The sequence below is a fragment of the Aulonocara sp. 'chitande type north' Nkhata Bay genome, linkage group LG5 (genome assembly GCF_057382095.1).
Source record: "Aulonocara sp. 'chitande type north' Nkhata Bay isolate Kocher_YH1m ecotype deep benthic linkage group LG5, A_spYH_male_GT1.1, whole genome shotgun sequence".
Classification (NCBI taxonomy): domain Eukaryota; kingdom Metazoa; phylum Chordata; class Actinopteri; order Cichliformes; family Cichlidae; genus Aulonocara; species Aulonocara sp. 'chitande type north' Nkhata Bay.
This window is the reverse complement of record NC_141348.1, coordinates 31,888,087-31,899,728: the sequence shown is the minus strand read 5'-3', so window position 1 is coordinate 31,899,728 and position 11,642 is coordinate 31,888,087. Positions and strand designations below refer to the sequence as shown.

Genomic DNA, 11,642 nt, shown 5'->3' with positions numbered 1-11,642 from the left:
AAGAGACGAGCTGCTGGTTTGTTAAAGAGGATGTCATATTGCATTATAATCTCCGGGTAAGAAATTCATCAAACCTTCCCCTGCCATGTGGCGCTGCTGACGTGCTTTTGTACCCCGTGGAGAAAAACACTGTGTTAAAGCAACAACTCGATCTCTGTTCCCGCATCAGACTAAAACACACCTAAGAACACACTCCCTGCTGCCATATTGCTCAGTATAACAAATGAACACCTGCAGCCTTTTCCTCCCTCCCTCCAGCCCCTCCTCCTTGCCCTCCCTATAGAATAGACCTCCTTTCCTGGCAGTCCATTTTTTTTACTCTTGACTTTTCTGGGTCGTCTCTCTAGCTTAGAAGCACACCAGAGACCTCTCTGCTTTTTCTGTTCTTCTCCTCAGTTCTTCCGCTACTAATTCATATCTTTGGCATCTTTCTTTCAGTTATTTTCATAAAGAACACTACTGCACAGACTTTGCCTTATTTTGACTTGGAAATATTTTGCTCTTTTCCTTAATCTCTCCACTGCCTTCTCTTCATACACTTGGCCTCTGTGTGACTTCACAGCAGAACAGAAGAGGAAAACGAGTTGTTATTCAATGAAGGGGAGCAGGGGAAGGAGGAAAAGAAAAAAACAAGAGATGCAAGAAGGAAGAGAGCATGAAAGATTTAACTTCTTTTTAAAGCAAGAAGGGAAAAGGAGACCTATTGTGCTATTGTACTTTTTTTCAGTCTTACCTTCTTCGTCCCTCCTCATGCTCTTCTTTTCACCTTTACCACTTTTGTCCTATTCCTCCGTATCTATCGCCAGCTGATGTTTGACTGATATCCTCTTTCTTCATGTCATTTTTCCATCCTGCTTCTTTTCTTTACTCGCTCCACTTATGCTCATCATACATAAGTCCCAACTCCCTTCCTCTCAATTTCCCTTCATGTCATTCTGCTCACTCTCTCTCTCCTGATTTGCAGAAGGCTAATGTCCCAGATCCTCCTTTTAGAAGTGACATCTCGTCTAGCTGCTTTATGAAGCCATAATACCTGATGCACATTCGTACTTCACACACACACACATTTAACACTTTCATTTCTAACTAAAAGGTAGTTCTTTTAATGTTTCTATAGGAAATCTGGATTCTGCAGTTTAAATAAATAGATACTAACACGTGTCCTCGCAGAGGAGCAGTCCAAGTGTAAACCTGTACATAATCCTGCTGTTGATCTTCAGATTTCATCCTAAATTAGCTAAGTAAGGGATAAAATCACCACTTTGGAAGATTTTCCTAATTTCCTTCTCCTTATGAGAACATTTTGTTCCCACAAGCAAAGAATTACTGCAGCACACACACTCACACAATGAAATATAAAGTCAATTAATCTCCCAGTACAGCAGCACCAGGAGCGCCTGTTCTGTTTCTATTAGAGTTTTTTTTTCTCTATCTGATTAATGGCAGGATTAGAGTGAACGAGAACAAGTCTGAGAGGAAAAAAAGTGTTCTCCCTAAAACACTTAAACATTATTGTTTTCATTTTCATTTTACATTCAAAGAAAAAGAGAACTTGTCTCTGCTGGTTGTATTTTTTGTACACAGCATTTTTTTTTTAAATCAGATAGACAAAAAAAATCTAGTTTTGGACTCTGGAAAATAAAACTGGACCGCATTCATATAGTATTGTCCTAGCCTTATTTACTACTTAAAGTACTTGCAGCTGTTAATTGGACAAGCAGGGCTAGTACAATGAAATTTGCAGGATCAATCAGGGGCTGAACAACACAACAGTGTAGAGAACACAATAACATGCAATTTCAAATAAGATAAAATGGCTCAACTTGGGGAATGGCAAAATACAATACAGTATCACACAATGTATTATAGAATAAGAAAAACATGCAATAGCACCAGACTAGTGACCTCATAGGTCGTCTATATAAAGTAGATCACTCAGAAACACCAGCCACAGCTATGGATATTTAGATGATGTTTACTTTATACAGATGATTTCTAAAAATCCACAAATGTAATTTAAATAATTTACTGACAATAAGACTAATATTTTTTACTTACAATTTAAGGACCTTACATAGATTTTTTTTACTGATTGTGTTTCTCTGTATCTTTCACACATTACCAGTGTGCGTCTCTGGGTTTTGGACCCTGTCCCGTGCTGATGGATAGGATGTTGTGTTATATGAGATCATATTTGCAACTGACACAAATTAAAGCTTGTTGGAAAATAAATAAATAAATAAGCTCAGACACATCACTCATCCAATAAAGTAAAGATATGAGGCTTTCCATTTCAATTCAACCATCTCACAAGTTCTTTAGGCTCAATTGTTCAGCTTTTTGCATGAAGCATTTTTCATGGAATAATATCGAGTGCTGCTATGAATGCCTTTACTTTTACTTTCCAGTGATGATACTTATCCCACTTATGGTAGACACTCAGGTGCAGTTTTGTAGGAAGATTTGACAAAAACATATCATAGAAGAGGCACAACAATTAGTTTCTGCATCCACTGAAGGGGGAATCAGCTCAGAATAAAATGCAGCAACGCATACTGAGAAGCTTTCATTAATTACATCGCTAAATTGGAGCATTTCTCACTATGTTATCACTCTCGTCACTTTCCTTTAAAAAGCACAGCTGAGTGCAACAAGAGGACATTCGGCAGCAAAGTGTGTAAAGTCAGAACCAGAAGGAGAAAATAAGAAAGTGGCATTTGCGCTTTACGGCATAAAGTTACTTCTGGAATAAACTCCATTACTGTGAGATTCACTGTTCCCTGGGACGTTGGTTCAAACAGATGATAGGGGAAAAAATGCATGCACTGATGACTGGCTTTCATATTTGACATTAACGTAATCCTGGAGAATCAACTCAGCTGTCAGTCTGTCACCTAAATGGTTAAACCTGACACCTGAATTGCTAATAACACATGCATGGCCTACATAAGGCTGTGTGTCATCAGCTGGGGCATGTACTGTAAGCATGAATTCATTTATTGTTGTTTATTTTTTAACTATCAGGGAGTACATAAACTCTATTTACATGAATCACAGCTCATTTCCCACTTATTTGGTCAATTAAAAGGCTTACAATTAAGGATCAGTCGTCCTTTTTTTTTACCAACCTACAACTGTTCTGCTTTTCCCAATTATGTGGTGGCTGTTTCATTTTAACGGGGACCTATTATTATGGAGTTGAAAATAATCCTTATTTATCTTATACTGGGTTGTAGTGTGGCCCCTGAGTTGGTTTGCCAGTCTGGAGGTGCTTTAGCTCATTTCCTGTTAAGACCACTTTCTTTTAAAGCTGTTTTTTCTCCTGAGTGAGCAGAAAAAACTGTCTCAAACAGAACATTTAGAAAAGTGTGAATCCAGGGATTACTTGTACATACCCTGAGCTCAGTACTTAAACCTTCCCCATGTTTACACCACCATTTTATCAGTATATTGTATATGTCCGTCTTCTATTTGTTCAGCTACTCCTTTTAGGGGTTTGCACACCTTCCATTTCTCTCAGAATCCTCCTCTGTCACACCAACCCTCCAAATGTCCTTCTCAGTGGTTGTCCTATTCTCCTGCCTGGCAGCTCCATATTCAACATCCTTTGTGCAACATATCCACTATTTCTCCTCTGCACAGGTCCAAGTCAACGTGCCCTAGACTCGCCCCTCTAAAATATGCTCATTTCTAATCCTGTCCATTCTTATCAGTCACAAGAAAAATCTCCAGCTGTGCCTCCTGTCTTCCTGTTAGTGCCACCGTCTCCAAACTGTAAGTCATAGCAGGTCTCACTACCATCTTGTAAATTTCCCGGTTATTCCTGCTGCGATCCTTCTGGAACAAATCACTCCTGATACTCATCTCTACCCTCGTCACCCTGTCTACACTCTCTTTTTCACCTCTCTTGTGCACTGTCTACTGCTTTAGGTGGTGAACTCCAGGTACTTAAACGCAGTCACCCTTACTACCTGTTTTCCTTTCAGTTTCACTGCTACATCTGTCTCCCTCTCACTCATACACATATTCTGTCTTGCATTAGTCACCTTTACTCCTCTTCTCTTGAGTGCATACCTCCACTTTTCCAGGCTCTCTTTCACCTTCTCCCTACTCTCACTGCAGATCACACTGTGATCCTAGTCCACAGAAACTCCTGCTTGACCTCATTTATCAACCTGTCCATCAACACTGCAAACACGAAGATGCTCAGAGCCAGTCCCAAATGTAATCCCACCCCTCCCTCCTCTGACCCATCTGTCACTCCTACTACACACACCTCACCACTGTCGCACTGTCCTCATGACCTGCTACAGCCTCACATACTTATCTGTAATTCCTGACTTCCTCATAAAATGCCACTCTTCCTCTCTCTTATGCTTTTTGTAGATCCACAAAGACACAGTGTAGCTCCATCTGACCTTCTGCATATTTCCCTATCAGCATTCTCAAAGCAAACATCATCATCGCTGCTCCTTCCTGGCATGAAGCCATGCTGCTGCCCACTGATTGTCACCTTAATCATGTGATGTAATTTTGAGGTTTCCATATTGTGTCACCTCTATTTGACAGTAAAAGGTAAATATTATATCTGTCATATGTAATACTTATTCAGAGCTCAATCTAATCCCAATATAATAAATTACATTTTTAATATTACACACAGGATAAACATTACTGACCAAATACAGAGTGCAAATATACTCCAAAACAAGGCAGCGGTGTGCTGTCAGTGACCAAGCTAAGCAAACAAACAAGCAGGACACAGGTCAATTTGCAGAAGTGTTAAGAAATACTTCCATGAATAAAATGGATGTGTTTTAGCTATAAAACACACTCAAGCCAAGCAATTTCTTCTCCTCATCTGACCGTCAAAACAAGTAGTTGTGATGGGTTCTAAAATCCTACAATTGCTTTTAGCAGTTCTTTTAAAGTAAATTTAAATCCAGCACATCAGTGAGATGTACCCTTGCAGATAGGGCTACTGTCTTGCCTTGCTTCTACTTTTTCACCTGTTCTTTCTTATTGTTGTTAGAACAGTACTCTCCTTCCTGTGCTGTCAGAGAAGCATATTTGAATTGAGCTGAAATGAAGCGAGAGAGAGAGAGGACAAATGAAACAAAGAGAGCAAGGGAAGGGGAAAAAGGAAGGGGAAGGGAAACAAGAAGTCAAGCGATTAAAAGGCAATTTAAGGTGGAAAGACAGAGCTAACCTGCAAACAGGATTTCAAAACTGCAGAGTGAAAATGGCTCAGGGAGGGAGTGAAGGCTTGAGAGAGCATGTGAGAGAGACAATGAGACAGAAAACGGGAGAGAGAGAATTAACCTGCAATCAGGCCTCTATTTAGCTGCAGTCAGCCACAATCAGCAGCCATATTAGCATTTAATTAGATGGAGAGCCACAAACCACGGCCTGTCGCTTCGCTCTGATTACCTCACACACTGCTTTCATGTTCCTATGTGTGCGCGCTTGTATCTTGAGGCTTACCTGCGTATTTGCTCATACAGCATACCTACGATCACAAATGCCTGTACATATAAATTTGTTTGTCTAGACATGGGAATACGTCTATTTGTCAATGCATGAGTGCTCATAGAAGAGCGTGCTTGTGCTGGTAAGAGACTGAGCTTTCCCGTGCAGTGCTTACACCATGAAATGACTGCTTGAGTATTAGTTTTGATTCATCCTGAATACCATTCTACATGTACAATGAGATTGTGGGTGCTCCACACCAACTGTGCCTGAATAAAATATAAAAAGTAGACAGCAGGAATAAATAACAAACAGGAGAAAGATAAACAATCAAGAGGAATATATACAAAAAAATAGGAGAAAGACAGACATTAGAGAACAAAAAATAGTTGCAAAGTTCTTAAAAGTAGTGCAAAGAAAAGTCTGAATAGAGTCCCTATGTCAGAGGCCTGAGTCATGGGGTTACTCATACCATGGCTCAGATTGGTGAGGTGGGTGGGATGTGGGGGGATAGTGTTTGTTAACAGTCTGAATGCCCCAGGGGAAGAACCTGTTTGTGATCCTGGAGGTGTGGGACCTGATTGACCAGAGGGCAGCTGGTCAAACGGGTGGTGGGCGGGGTGTAAGGGTTCACCTGTGATTTTGGCACTGGTTTTCCTGACACACGAGGATTTGGCTATGGCCTCATGAGGTAGCAGAGGGCAGCCAATTATTTTTTTTGGGTGGTGTTAGTTACCCTCTGCGTAGCCTTCCTGTTCTCAGTTGTGGCCCCTGCATACCAAACACCCAGGCAGCAGGAGAGCACGCTCTCCACTGAGGAGGGGAAGAAGGCCAGCAGCAGCTTCCGGTCCAGGTTATTCTTCCTCAGCACACGGAGGAAGTACAGCCACTGCTGGTCCTTCTCCAGGGTGTTGGTGTTGTGGGTCCAGGTGAAGTCAACAGAGATAACCACACTAATGTGTGTGTGTCTGTGTGCTCTTGAGCAGGCGCAGGTGTACACAATATTTCTAAAAACAGTCCTCTAAGCGCTGGTTTGGTTAGACACAGCTGCTGCATGTGTTGGTTTGAAAACTGCTATGATTTACTATGTAAATAATTATAACAGGTGGTCTCAGCCAATAATGGCTCATGTTCCAACTATTCCAATACTTCTAACTGTCTTTAAAATAAGAAAAATGCAGACTGCTGCCGTTTGGGCCTTTTATCTCTCCTGTATGATTTAGAAATGTCTGTGACACAAGAGCAGCATTTACACTTTTAAATTCACAGTTAAAATGTCCTTAAGGATGAACATTTTATACACATCTCTGTATATGGGCCAGCCTGTTATTTGATCTCACAGCTTTTAGATCTATGGCTATCTCTGCAATGTGTAGGTTTCCGCAAAAACAATAAAAAGCACTTCTGCATGTGTGTGGACAACATTAATAAGAGTTTGTCATAAAATCTAAAAGTTATTGGTTTTAGAGTTACATTTTAACAAATAGACCAAGTCTTCAAAACAGAGTAACACATAAATAATTTAAGACTTGTTTTAATTTTGATCTTCTGTGTTTTAAGAATGATATGCACCAAACTTGTGTAGATTTTCAAAATCATTTGGCAATATATACTGTATGAACATATGGGATACATTTTAACATGACTTTTCTTAATAGTGTGGTAAAAACATGCATTATAACCAAACAAAGGTAATTTCATAAAGGTAATCAAGTCAATCAAACAGCCACAACAAGTGGATTGTAAGGAAGGTGTTTGTGTGTTTTTCACTGTTGTTTTCATGTTAACTGTGTGGAATTTGTTTTTTTTCAATTACAATGAAAAGTTTCTTATAAATTTTTTTATACATGAACATTGTGTTCCCCATTTACATTCTTTATACCAAAAATAAAAACCCCGGTGAAGCCAATTTACCAGGATTTTTTATATATATATATATCTCTTTAGATGGATTAAAAGCACTTTTGCCCTTTATGTCAATTCGTTTCCACATATGTTGTTAACCTTGATACGATGCGTGGTTTCCTTTGGAAAGACAGTCATAACACAGTTTATCCACCACAGCTCATTGTCCTCCAATGTTACTTAACAAACAAACAACAGGAAACAGAAAAAAATGCATACTCTGCCAAATAATCCAGTATGAATTGGGCTCTAGAAAAGATACTAGTAATGCAGTTTTCTAGGCAGGATTAATACGACAGTGAATCAGAGGTTACGTAGTTTGCAATAATACCAGTTCAGGAGCAAAATACATTACATCATCTAATGCATCCAGTTTGAGGAATTACTTTATCCTACCAGCAATCTCATCAATGAAAGTGGATATAAGTGTGCATAGGCTTTGCTGTCTTTCTCCCTCTGCATAGTTGCAATGACAATCTGAACAATGAGAACCTGACAATGAAACCACAGAGGCATGAACGTACAGTATATGTGGTATACAGCGCAGAGACAAACATATGCAACACATGATATACCACAGCGCCACGCTCAGTCATAGACACACATACAGAGATGTAATGTCGATATCACTGGTAAAGATTTTCACTTCTTTTTATGCACTTAACATATCTGCTCTTCAAAGTGTTAGAATAGTAGAAAATGCACATTATCTACCCACAGTTCTGCTAAAAGTCCAACACAGTAATACCAGCTTACTCTCATACCTGACAGAATGCTTAAACTGACAATGACAACCAAAGCCACAAGAGTCTCTGCAGACATGACATATCCATATTTATAACTTTAGCGCCTCTAGTGGGGCAGATATAGACAGACAGTCTCAGAGCATGATTGCTTTTATTTTTAGTTGTTGTTCACTTTGTTTCAGTAAAATATTGATAGATAATAGTTCCTATTAAAGTAATATATTACTGTCTTTGTGGTTGTAGTGCTAGGCACTGCTCTCTTATGTGGTATTTTTAAATGACCTCCATCCACTATAAAAAAATGACTGATAAAATATTGAATATTAAAAATTGAAAAAAAAAGGAAAAAACTACCTATTAGGTTTTAGATCAATGAACCCATGCTGAAAGGAGATTGTCCTTCAAGTTCTGGCAGGTTTTACATAACTCACTGCCTAACAGACACAAATAATGTATCTTGGAGGCCTGTGTTTTATGAATTAATCCATCAGTCATGTTGATGTCCTTTGCAGGTTTGCGCATATGTGTGTGTGTTTCATTACCACTTACCTCCATCATCCTCATCAAAGGAGTTCATGCAGGGGAAGTAGATAGCGAGGGCCTCAAAGGACGCTGACAGGCTGATGCGGCTCTGCGACCTCTCCATGTAGAGGCCCGTCGTCGGGCCCGGGTCGGCCGGCTTGGCCAAGCGCGGCTGGGCATTTTTCACGCGGAGTACGGCTCGCGGCGTCTTGGATGGTTGTCAGCTGCCCCCCACGGCAGATCCACTTCACTCCAAAAAGAACAGTCAAATGAGAGCCCCAAGGCACTCACACCGACTTGAATCGGTGCAGAAAGTTACTTGCACTGACTGGTGGCACAAGTTGACATGAAATAAAGTTTTTGCTGTTCGTCTTTCTCTGTATGTGAAATTAATGTCCTCTGGTGCAAAAACATGATAGAAATCTGAAATGTGGAAAGATATACGTCAAGGTTGCTCACTTTTGATCAGGTAAATAGTTTCAAAGAATAATTATGGATCTATCTGTGACCGTGTGCTCCAGGGTTAGGTCTCTCTTTTCCTGTCATCTCTCCTCTAGTTATTGGCTTCTGGTTTGTTGATCCTCATGTGCATTGTCCTTTTCATGTCTCTCATGTCGTCAGAAGTCAAAATGAGAGTCAGGTGGAACTACTGACGGCACCCGATCTCACCTGCACCGTTAAAACGAGATCTTGCTCTTTGATTCACAGCAAAACTCCCTAAACTCTGCACTCTGCATGCCAGTCTAACATCCTCCTGTTTGTGCATTCAAAGCTCGAATTTCTTCCTTAGATCCCAGTGTAGAAAGGAAGATGTGGATGTGAGGAGACACTGATGGTGGAGGTGGTGCTGACGCCCAGCAACGTGTTGCTTTACGACTGAATCAAAGCTTTTGGTTCCTGTCGCTCAGCACTGTTAATTCCTTCCTCTTTGTACAGAGCAAAAGCATTTCTTTCAGACAGAGAAACTGACCACGAGATGCCAGGAGCTGTTCCCAGTCTGCTTCATTTCCAAGCCCAGAACATCAGTTGTAGCAGCAATTGCAAGTGAGGGCAATCTGTTGCTTCTGCTCTGCTTTCAACTGTATTACAATTGATGTTCTGCCGTAAATGTTCTTAATTGTTTTCTGTCAGCAGTTGTCGACTTCGTCCTCCTCCGTCAGTCCTGTGCCGCTCTGATGCCGTGCTGATGCTCCACTGACTGTCTGCTCCAGAGACGGGAGAGGACAGAGAGAGAGAGTAAAAGAGATGTGTGAGCGAAAGAGAGAGAGAGACTGCACTGTTAAACAGCTTGTGTCTGACTGGACTCATTCACTGGCAAGCTGCATGGAGAGGGAGATGGAGCGGGGGGAATTGGAGGGGGAGGGAGGATGGATGAGAGGGGAAAGCAGAAACGGGGGGGAGAGACAGAGAGCAAGAAGGCAGGAAAAAGGCGGTGGGAGAGGGGACAGAGTGCAGACTGTTGCCTGCAGCCCAACCAATCAAAATGTGGATGAGGGAATATGGGTGTGGCTTGGGGATTGTCGAGGAGATGTAGGGCAGTACAAGTGCACATCGTCTCTCACTCGTTCTCCTTATGTTTCAGTAACCATTAACCTTTTTTTTTGAGAAAATATCACAAATGCATAAAAGAAGCCAGCAGTCACTTTTACAATGGTAAAAAAAATACATCTTTCTTTAATTTCCATACTGAAAGATGAAGCTGAGGTATGATATTATTTAGGATCTCAACCCTCCTAAAGTAATCCACAAAAACACAACTTCAAAATGGGTCAGTGGTTGTTCTTTTATTTTCCCTTAGTGTTTTCATATCCGGAGAAACCCTTAGGCATTTCTATCTAACCAGCTGGACACACTAATAAGATTTAATTAAGCTTAATATGGATGTTGCTTTCAATCTATTGATCAAAAACATAATTTAGAAAAGAAATTATAAATATAATGTTTAATGTGCACTGTGGTCAAAAAAAATAAGATGCAACTATGAAAACTGCTGTTTATGGTATTTCTTGGAAATTAATTTGATGTTAAAGAAGTTGTAAACTGTTGCACATAAAATAGTCACAAAAACGCAAATGACTGCCCTGCTTTTTATTTACACTCAGCACAACTGAGTAAGAGTAAGAGTTTTTTTGATATTGTGTAACCAAGTAGGCTATATTATCTAAACCTAGCCATGCAGTTTTCATTAGTTACTGTGACTAACTTGTCATGAAGAAGTTGACTATGCAACACTTTAAACCTCTGGGGATCACTTTCAATCACACGACAATTGCATAGGTCAACTATTGGGAGGCAACCTGTCTCCAAAAAAAAATCGCGATTCAGGACTCACAGCAATCACTCTCACCCAAGGTTTGGCTATAATTGCTAATGCTAATAATTGCTGATTTATAAACACAGACAGATTCCCAGATTTGCATCAGAAGGCAACAGCTTGCAGTCTTCACTGATTTATCAGTTATTAGCTTATTATCACAAATGGATTGCAGGATTGAATTGATGAGCAACTTGACTCCATTCGATCACAAACAGGCCACACTGAGAGGAAACTGATTCCATCTTATAGCCGTTTTACTGCATCTCGAGACACCAAAGTTGTTTTGAACACAACAACTTACTATGTCTTATTTCAAAGACAATGCCAATGAGCTGCACTGCAATAGTCACAAAAATGTGGTCATAGTGCAGTCTCAGTCTCTAACCACTGTTTTGCCCGAGTGTGACTGTACCATATATGCCGGACCCTAAACATATAATTTTTTATAACCTCAACTGAACCACATAGTTTTATTACCGAAACCTAATCAAACAGGTTGGGTTTTGTTTTGGGTTTTTTTGATACAGGTGCCCAAACCTAAACGTGTAGCAGTGGCGTTTTCATAAAGTAAGCCAGACAGATCATAGAACAGATGGGTATTCTGTATTTTGACAGTTTCCTGGATGTTGATGAACTCTGTCTGGATATCTTCACCATTCTGCAATGCTTCCTGGCTCGAGAAT

The 11,642-nt window shown here is 40.3% G+C and overlaps 1 protein-coding gene across 2 annotated transcripts in view; it reads right to left on the bottom strand.

Moving 5' to 3' along the window:
* The window catches only part of rims4 (regulating synaptic membrane exocytosis 4), a 56,004-nt gene extending 46,067 nt beyond the window's left edge, over positions 1 to 9,937 (bottom strand). Inside the window, exon 1 of one of the 2 annotated variants that reach the window (XM_086293037.1) lies at positions 8,670 to 9,937. In XM_086293037.1, coding sequence (XP_086149163.1) covers positions 8,670 to 8,766 — 97 coding nt within the window. In that variant the 5' untranslated portion in view covers positions 8,767 to 9,937. Of the gene's footprint in view, positions 1 to 733; positions 1,903 to 8,669 lie in introns of those variants that run through there. The other variant, XM_086293038.1, reaches the window with a different exon arrangement.
* Positions 9,938 to 11,642: the final 1,705 nt, after the last annotated feature.